We start from the raw sequence: 9,813 nt of genomic DNA, 5'->3' as shown, positions 1-9,813 counted from the left end.
CAGCAGCTTCACAGGTTCATTAATTCACTTGTACTTCATGTCGCAATTTATTGTGTTGCTTATCGGAGCGCATTAAACTTTGTATCGCAGCACAATGTTGTATTCGTCACAGTTCATTGTAATTTGTTCATTGTCCCAATGATTTAAAAATACAGTTTAGGTAATATAATCAGTGGTGAAGTGCAGGGTACACACAGGTATACGCTGTATACCTTCTTCTTTTTCAGTTGGCATTGCGTATACCCACTCCTTAATCCCCTCTGATGCGCATCATTCGCCGAGTGCCGGGTGTGTCCGACAGTTTGTCTGGCAGTCGTGTCACGGGGACGTGGAAAGGCTACACGGCCTTTCTGTGTAAATGCACATCATCAATGGAGACTGGGTATCATTTCTTAGGTACGTGCTTTGTGGATTGAACAAGTGTGTCCACGTCGCTCGACGTCGTCGCGCCAACTCAAAACGTCGAGTGCTCTTTTACAAGATGGCAGCGTGAGGCGCCTCCTAAACCTTGTGAGGCTTTACTTTGAAAAAAAAAGTTCCCCCCCCCCCCCCCCCCCCCGGGCTTTAAATCTTCACCAAATGACGGGCGGAGGTTTTTCCGTGGGGTGGAACACCAAGAAGGACCGGCTGCTGTGGCTCACGTACAAACGTGTTGTTCTGGTTATTATCGGGGCACCAACATCCGACTAGGGGACAGTTTTTCGGCTTCAGGAGTTTGTATGTAAGCGCGTGCGTCCCTGCTGCCCTACACACGCATGTGCTGTATATTCAGCACATGCGCGTTTTATTACCCTATATTTTTTGGCCCAGTATTGATTGCTCCTCTGTGGTTAATGATAAATCCATAATGATCCTTACTCCCTGAAGTCAAGCAGCAGAAGTTAAGCGACAGTTTTCAAACACCACTGGCCCATTTTTTTGGCTGAACTAAATACACAAGAGTTGTCTTACGCGTCACTGTATATATCACAGGGCGTTTATCCTTCACTGGACGGGGCGGCGTTAAAAAAAAACAAAAAAAAACTTTTTACCGAAGGTTATGTGTACACCCCCTCCTCCGGGCACCGCTACACCACTGAAAATAAAACCATGGTTTTCTTTGAACTTCCTGTCTCTCGGGCATCAAGAAGAATCAAGACAATTTTCCTTTAAACCGCGCAGCGACACAAAATGACCTCCGCCGCCTCGTGGAATCAGAATGACTGATAGAACAGACAGTGCAAGCAGGGGAGGATTAGAGCGCAGCGCGCCGCGGACTGGGCTCTTCAAACGAGTCAGCCGTTTGGAAAGCTGCAAAGCCAAACCCAGGTATGCGGTTGGCACTGCAACATTCCGTTTTATTTTAACGACCAAACTTCATCATTACAACATTATCACGACTTGACAAGATGTCGACAGATTGAATGGTGTCTTTTTTAGCTGGACCAACTGGTTCCGCTGGAATCTCCAGCTTTGGGGAGTACCTTTTGTCTCTGCGGGAACCGATGGGATCAGCTGTCCCTTTGTTCCGCCAAAACAGATTCACGTGCACCATTGATCAGCCCTCCGTGAGTGCCTGGCTCACCGAGCTGCACGGGGGGATAGAGCCCCCAACCCTGCAGGGTCAATGCCTTGCTCTTCAGGCTTCATTCAGAAGGAGCGATTGTTCTAGTTGCTGCTCCCAGGAAGGTTGCCGGAACATTTAGGACTAGACGTGTGCAGGTAGATTAATGTCCATCCAGATGACTGCCTGGCTGTACTAGTTTTATAACTAGTATGCGTAGTTTAGGAGCTTCCACTGAGAAAAACCGTCACAGCAACATACTGAACTATTCTGCTACATATGAATAAACTATTTACTGTAATAACTATGTGTGTGTGTGTGTGTGTGTGTGCGTGCGCGTGCGCGTGCGCGTGCGTGTGTGTGTGTGTGTGTGTGTGTGTGCGCTTGTGTTCTTGTACCTGTCCTGGCAGGGGGCGGAGCTTGGTGTAGATTCTCTCCATTCAGAACTCTTTAAAAACAGGAAGCAGTTAACGGGTTAAAGGTCACTCTGAAAACCCCACCCAAATATACAACTAGCCAGTTGCAAAGTTGTGTAGTACCAGTACTATCAGTAGTAGTAGTAGTAGTAGTAGTAGTAGTAGTAGTAGTAGTAGTATAAGTAAAGCTTTAAAGTACTTAAAAACACAATAACAAAGTGCTCCAGGGAGTAGAAAAACAAACAGAAGTGGGTAAAGCAAATGAAACCCTGAATACAAGTCTATAAAGTTCATCAAAACAAACACGATGAAACACATCTACTGTCAACAGAAAGGGGGGGGGGGGGGGGCCATAAAAATGGGTTTTCTGGAGCTGTTTGAAACGATCAATAGGTGGGCCGATCTGATAATGCAATAATATTCTAATAATAACCTAAGAATAATCTGATACAAACTCTTATAATAACCCAACAATGATCTTATAATAGTAATATAATAATGATCCAATAGATTGAGGGAGAGATGGAGGTAAAACACCAAAATCAACTTTTTCGATCAGAATAGAATACAATACTAATAGATACGATTGGGATTGGGATTAGATTGGATGGGATTGTATTTTAGGTAAGAATAGATATATTTAAAATTAGATTTAAAAAGTACTAGATTAGGTAAGATTGGATTTGATTAAAATAGTAATATATAAGATTTGATAGTTAATTTTTAAGATTAGATTAGACTACATTCGATTCAAGATTAGATTATAAGAGTAATAGATAAGAGAGGATTCAATTTTAGATTAGAATAGGAATAGTAATAGAATAGATTGGATTAGATCTGATTTTTGATCCGAAACCTGACAGCAAAATGAACTCAACTAACTCAACTGACTAAACAAGTTTATTTAAGTGTTATTCAAAGTACAGGTTGTGGTCAAAAACACAGAGGGTGTCTGAGCAGGATTTGCGAATCAATACACTGATCAATCTCTCCGGTAAAGAGATCAGGGAAAATCACATGGAAGGGATATTCCTGTTGTGTTGTTTGACAGAACCAGCCGTGTGTCATCAGTGTAATGACTTTACGTGTTGCCAGGGAAACGGCAGAACAGACAACCCAGAGAATGAGACAGGTCCACGGATTGAGCCCTGAGGGATGCCACACAGGATGCAGCAGTAGTAGTAATATGAGTACTTATAGTACTAGTAGTAGTGCCTGCTCAGATCCTCAAAAGCCGGCAGTAGTAGCAGTAGTTTCAATAGTATTAAAGGTAGTAGTAGTAGTAGTAGTAGTAGTAGTAGTAGTAGTAGTAGTAGTAGTACCTGCTTTGGTCTCGCTGGTATCGAGCTCTTGGTTTGGGAACCGGTCGAGTTGAATCCATCTAGAAAACAGAAGAACTCAGTGAGACTAATAGTACAGTACTGTCTACTGTGTGTACTGGTACTCGTTCTGTGTACTGGTCTTGTATGCTGGTCCTGTACAGCTGAAGTAAATATCATTAAATAGTATTTAAATTGTTATATTCTGACATGACGAAGGAAACATTACAGTACATTAAAATACTGATGTTTTTGGTATATAGTATACTGTATAGTATATTGTTTAAAGTATATAGTATATATCGTATCGTATATAGTATATAATATACACAGTTTATAGTATATAATTAATAATAATATACAATATATTACAATATACAACCAATCAGCCACAACATTAAAACCACTGACAGGTGACGGGTGTACTGTACCACTGCTCAGCTGGGTTCAATGGCACCTTTCAAGGGCTGGGATATATTAGGCAGCAAGTGAACAGGAAAATTGGGCAAGCGTAAGAATCTGAGTGACTTTGACAAGGGCCAAATTATGAGGGCCGGACGACTGGGTCAGAGCGTCTCCAAAACGACAGGTCTTGTGGCGTGTTGCCGGTATGCAGTGGTTAGTACCGACCAAAAGTGGTCCAAGGAAGGACGACCGGTGAACCGGCAACGGGGTCATGGGGCCCAAGTCTCATTGATGCACGTGGGGAGTGAAGTCCAGCCCGTCTGGTCCGATCCAACAGAAGAACTACTGTAGCACAAATTGCTGAAAAAGTTCATTCTGGCTATGATAGAAAGGCGTCAGAACACACAACGCACTGCTGCTTGCTGCGTATGGGGCTGCGTAGCCGAAAGCGCCTACAATGGGCAATTCTACATCATGTGGATGGACAGGTACGTGTGCGTGCTTTACCTGGGGAAAGATGGCACCAGGATGCACTATGGGAAGAAGGCAAGTTGCTGGAGGCAGTGTGATGCTCTGGACAATGTTCTGCTGGGAAACCTTGGCTCCTGGCATTCATGTGGATATTACTTTGACATGTACCACCTACATGAACATTGTTGCAGACCAAGTCCACCCCTTCATGGCAACAGTATTCCCTGATGGCAGTGGCCTCTTTCAGCAGGATAATGCTCCCTGCCACACTGCAAACATTGTTCAGCAATGGTTTGAGGAACAGGACAAAGAGTTCAAGGTGTTGACTTGGCCGCCAAATTCCCCAGATCTTAATCCAATCAAGCATCGATGGGATGTGCTGGAACAACAAGACTGATCCATGGGGGCCCGACCTTGCAACTTCCAGGACTAAAAGGATCTGCTGCTAACGTCTTGGTGTCAGATACCATAGGACACCTTCAGAGCTCTTGTGGAGTCCATAGGCGCTTTTGCAACACAGGAACTTTTACATAGTTCGAAGAGGAACCGCCCCTTTTTTTGTGTCTGCACTGCAGGAATTAGGAACGATCTTAGTTATTAAGGACGTTTTGAGGGACTTTTTTAGCTCCTATCCCAGGACAGGGACTAACCGGCATAAGAGAAACCTTCAGTGACGTAGGTGCACGGTGACTTCATCCAGACGTAAGACCACGGCCCCTCGCCGGTGTCTCGGATAGTTCGCTGGGTCGAGGCGCATCCCTCCGATAACCAATAAAAACGAAAAAACAATAAATATAGTATTTTTATTGTCAATGTATTTATTTCATTTATATTATTTTCTGATGTTAACTGAATGAAAAAAAAAATCGTGCACTGTCCCGATGCGAGCCCTTGTCTTACAAAAGTCGGAACAAACTTTTGAATTAGTCCTTGTAGATCTAATATGAGTGAAGATCCAACAACTGGATTGATTGTTTATCGCCTCAAATTTGTTCAGAACACATTTTGGTGGACTGATAAGCAGAAATAAGGGAAAGTTGGTTAAGATTTTAATGTTGTGGCTGATCGGAATAGTTTATAGTATTATAAAGTTTTACTCACATGGATCTGGAGTTTTTCGAACAGGAACAAAATTTTACTTCTTCACTCAGAAAGAACCGAGGTCACTCAGTAACCAATAATATTACTAATAGTACTACTACTACTGCTACCAAAATAATAATAACAGTACCACTACAAAAAGTTATACTTATTTACTACAATACTACAAACTATAATATGAATACTATTTCTGAGATCAGTGAGTAAACGAAGCTTCAAACACCGTGAAGAGAATCGCTCTCTCGCTCTCTTTCTCTCTTTCTCTTTCTCTCTCTCTCTCCTTGTCTCCTCCCCCTCTCTCTCTGACAAATGTCCACCTGCAGACTCTAGACATTAAAGGAAGACTTTAAAATCAAGTGGAATGTGACCTGTTTGGATCTGATCTCACTTCTTGGCAGACAGACAGACAGACAGACAGACAGACAGACAGACAGACAGACAGACAGACAGACAGACAGACAGAGCGCCCCCTGCTGGGCAGTGCACTCACACATCCTTTTGAAACGTGTTGTGGGGTTTTACGCTGCATTTCTTTACAGTGAAGCAGAGAAAACTGGGACTTCCTGTTTGGCCAGAGGGAACGGACGGAGGGAGAGAGAGATATAGTGTGTGTGTGTGTGTGTGTGTGTGTGTGTGTGTGTGTGTGTGTGTGTGTGTGTGTGTGTGTGTGTGTGTGTGTGTGTGTGTGTGTGTGTGTGTGTGTGTGTGTGTGTGAGATAAACCTGTGGTGGACTCTGAGCCGCCGGGTCTCACAGGAACAGCATGGCATAGCATTATACCACAGCTGCTGGTTGCCAGGTCTTACAGAATGGTTGCCGAATTTTAAATAATGTTATGTTATCAGTGATAACGACCCAACATAATAACAACAACAACCCACATTTAAATATTATACCTTTTCCATTCGACACATTTAACAGAACACCATTGACAATTTACATTAACTGGCTGCTGGTTCCCAGTTCCAAGTTGATGGTTTGCCCGCGTTGTGGTGGGACGACACTTTGACGCTGAATCGATACTGAGGAGCAGCAGAGGAACACGAGCAGCCGAGACGCACGGTGGACAAGCAGCAGTGTCTTCCCCGGACGCATGGAGAAGGTGCAGCGTCTGGTTGGAGCAGGGCAGGGAACCAGGAGAACCAGGAAGCAACCGGGCAGGAGGCTGTGCATCGGCGTGCGTGTGTTTCTCAACACAGTCACAGGGCGGCGCTGTTTCCTGTGGGCCATCGGCTTTCTATTGGAACCTGCACTTTGGCATGGACGTATTCCAATCAAAAAGCATGGGTTTACATTTCGTTCTGGCAAGCACGAAATAAAAGTGGACAAAGTGACAATTTATTTTTTTAAATTCCATTTAGAATGTGAATGGTCTTGGAATCCACACTTGGCGTCCCACTGCAATGGCAGGGCTGGATTTTTTATTTTCTTTTACTTTGTCGAAGAACAAAACCGACCACATTTTTGGAAAGATCTCAGATGGCAGGTTAGCCTTTGTACGTCTGAGGGATTTCAGTGGACCCTAATCTGAGATCTCAGTAATTATATGAGCTACCAAAATAAGGTCAACTGTTTTGGACAGCTCTGGACACGTGCTTTTGGAGGGGTGGGAGTGTCAACAGGGGCCGCATGACATATGTGAATTTGGACAAACGCAGGTATATTCCCCAACCAAACCAACCCCCTTCTGCTGCATGTCGTTTTACAGCCATACCTTCTTTTCATTTTTAGGTTTATAATAATATAACTACCATACACATGAGGAAATTGCATCAAGATGCATAACAAAATGGCGCATAACTGTAGTTTTTGTAGTTTCTGTGGTTAGGGTCAATGCTAGGGTTTGAAATGTTCATAAATAATTACGTAAATATTACTGGGAGACAGGCTATGAGGATCTAGGAGACAGGCTGGCATATAGGAGACAGACTAGGAGCTAGGAGAATGATAGGGAGCAAGGAGACAGGTTAGCACTTAGGAGACAGTCTAGGAAACAGTCTAGGAGCATGTATTTGTTTTCCTCCGTTTGATAATTGAACAAAACAAAAAGCTGTGCCCCGTTCCGCGTCACGCACATCTACGTTGCTATGTAAGTATAACAATTATAATGTTACACAGGTTAAGGAAAAGACATTAAGACAATAGTCAAATTAATGAATAAATAATAAAATGTAATTCGATTAAAAATAAAGGGGAAGAACAGTGCACATACAGGTGTGCAGGTGAGTTGTCACTCGTTGTCCACCCTTTTTGGACGGGCTGTGATGTATTTTGCTTCCACAAGTGATTGTATTAAATTGTGTATAATATACAATATGTGTATTTCTGCTTTTTCTCCTGTGTGTACACGCATTCTCTCACAAACTTCTGCAATATACATGTAATAGCCCATTTTTAACACTGTACAAACTGTAATAACTTATCGATTATGTAGCAATTAATGATCCTGTGTATGGAATCACATTTGTATTCTGTATTTTTTAAATTATTTTTCTATCTTCCTTTAATTTTTAGACTATTTGTGTATATTTGACTATTTCAATTTGATTGTACTTTTAATTCTGTTTTATTTTATTATTGTTTAATTTAGAAAATACAATTCAGACTGTTGAGCTGTTGTTAATCTCGCTAACCCTCATGCAGAACAGCACCAAGTCCTCGCCGCCACAGATTCCATCGTAAATGGTCCTGGCGGAATGAATACAATCTGATTCAGATTCAGATTCAGATTCAGATTCTGATGATGGCGTCTTCTGAGACAAAGGAAAAAAACATTTTGAAACCAGAGTAGTCTGGGTGAAGAGGGAAAGACAGCCGCTTTAAAAGACGCTTTCACAGGTCTGTACAGATGGAAAACGGATTTATAACATGAGAAGTTTTGCAGTGGATACAGCGGTCGACAGAGAGTGGGCGAATCTTGTGGTTACTGTGTTGTCTGCGCGCCACTAGAACGATAAAGGTTCACCTCAGGTCTGTTTGAGCCCGGAAGTAAATAGCATTGAGGCTGGTCATCGAACTTAGAGGCTGTTTGCCCTGGAAACATGGTCTGGTTGTACCAGCACAGGTAGAGAGCTTTGATATCCTTGGTGAACTGCAAGTGAGTCGAAAGCCAGCTGGGCAGCTGCCAAAAAAAACAGAGAGAGAGGAACACACGGAAAACACTGACGCCTCAGAAACTGGGATATTCCATAGAACAAGGTGTTATTGGGAAACAAACAGGGAAAGGGGTCCCCGTTTGCATGTGTTTGTTTTCAACAGTATTTCTGCTTTCGTTTGCTGGTATCATTTGGAGAACGATAGAAGAAAGAGCGGAGCAAGAATAATAACTGTCAGAATACTGAGGAGGTGTCGGGTGGAGAGGAGCAGCGAACCCTCGGTGGCAGACGTGTGGCAAACGTGGCCAGTGGGAGTGGAGCGCCCCTCATCCTGCATTTGTGATATGACATAAGACATCCTTTCACCTGACACACTTACAACCTCTGTGAACCACGTCAAGTCACCGATGGATTTTGCTACATACAGCCATACTTATTTCATTTGCTGCAAATACGTTCAACATATTATGTGATGTCTGCATGGCGGAATTCTGTTTGACACCTTTGTGGGTGTGAGTGAAATACCCGAATGGTGAACGCGGGTTGAAAACGTCGGATCTGGACTTTTTGTGGGATATGTCGAATCTTGGAAGTATCACACTCAGGTTGAGAGAAGACACCAAAGAGCTCCTGCCTGTACTCACTGTATTCTGGTTTATAGTTGCTAATCTTTTTCTGTTTATACCACGACGGTTTTGCTTATTTGGATCCATCATTAAAAGTATTGAGTATAGACGGGTTTTTTTTCCGGAAAATCGAATAAAACCACGATTAAAAATGTTTTTGCATAAAATGTGAGGTCAAAATAAAATATAGCAGTTTTTTTAAATAAAATACGATCTTATCTTATTGTATCGACGGCAGAACAAGCCCTAATCCCTGAGTATCCTCTTCAGATGCCTCTTACAGTTTATAAATCCATGTAAAGCGAGGGCCGTGAGTATTTGTTCACAACTCATTCCTCAAAAAAATAAAAAGCAATTCACAAATCTGTATCCATAATGTGCTGGGCCCTGGAATCAGACGTGCTCGCCCTGACCTGTGATCCGGTCTGTGTGTGTGTGTGCGCGCGTGTGGGTGTGTTCTCCGTGCCTTCGAACAAATTAATTTGTGCCCTCAAGTGAATGTATATGTGTATATTCACTTGAATGAATTCATTCCCGGGCACGAAATCCCTCGTCGGTGGCAAGACCGCCAATGAATATTTCGGGGGCACGAAAGAGCCCCGTCTGTCCTCGCTTCTAGGGGTCACCTCCCGGGCCCCGCATGACACAGACTGGCGGCCGCACTCATTTTCTCAACCTCTTTTCCCTTCGTCGCTGCATTTACTCTGCAGACGTTTGTGAGCTGCGCCACCAAGAATTGCCCCCCCACCACCACAAACCGCCGCCTCCGTGGTGGCCGCTGGGCGGCGCATTGGCGGCGCTGAACTCGCACCCCGTCAGCGGCAAAAAAAAAAGAAAG

General features: G+C 43.4%; 1 protein-coding gene across 1 annotated transcript in view; it reads right to left on the bottom strand.

Annotated features, from left to right (window-relative positions):
- Positions 1–6,284, bottom strand: part of LOC307240008 (arf-GAP with Rho-GAP domain, ANK repeat and PH domain-containing protein 1) — a 25,574-nt gene extending 19,290 nt beyond the window's left edge. Inside the window, exons 1-3 of the mRNA XM_080013583.1 lie at positions 6,195–6,284; positions 3,282–3,340; positions 1,942–1,991 (exon numbers count right to left, since the gene is read on the bottom strand). Coding sequence (XP_079869709.1) covers positions 1,942–1,991; positions 3,282–3,340 — 109 coding nt within the window. The 5' untranslated portion in view covers positions 6,195–6,284. The remainder of the gene's footprint in view (positions 1–1,941; positions 1,992–3,281; positions 3,341–6,194) is intronic.
- Positions 6,285–9,813: the final 3,529 nt, after the last annotated feature.

Source organism: Zeus faber, assembly GCF_960531495.2.
Source record: "Zeus faber genome assembly, chromosome: 14".
Taxonomy (NCBI): domain Eukaryota; kingdom Metazoa; phylum Chordata; class Actinopteri; order Zeiformes; family Zeidae; genus Zeus; species Zeus faber.
Note: the sequence above shows the minus strand (reverse complement) of the source record. Positions and strands in the feature narration are given on the sequence as shown.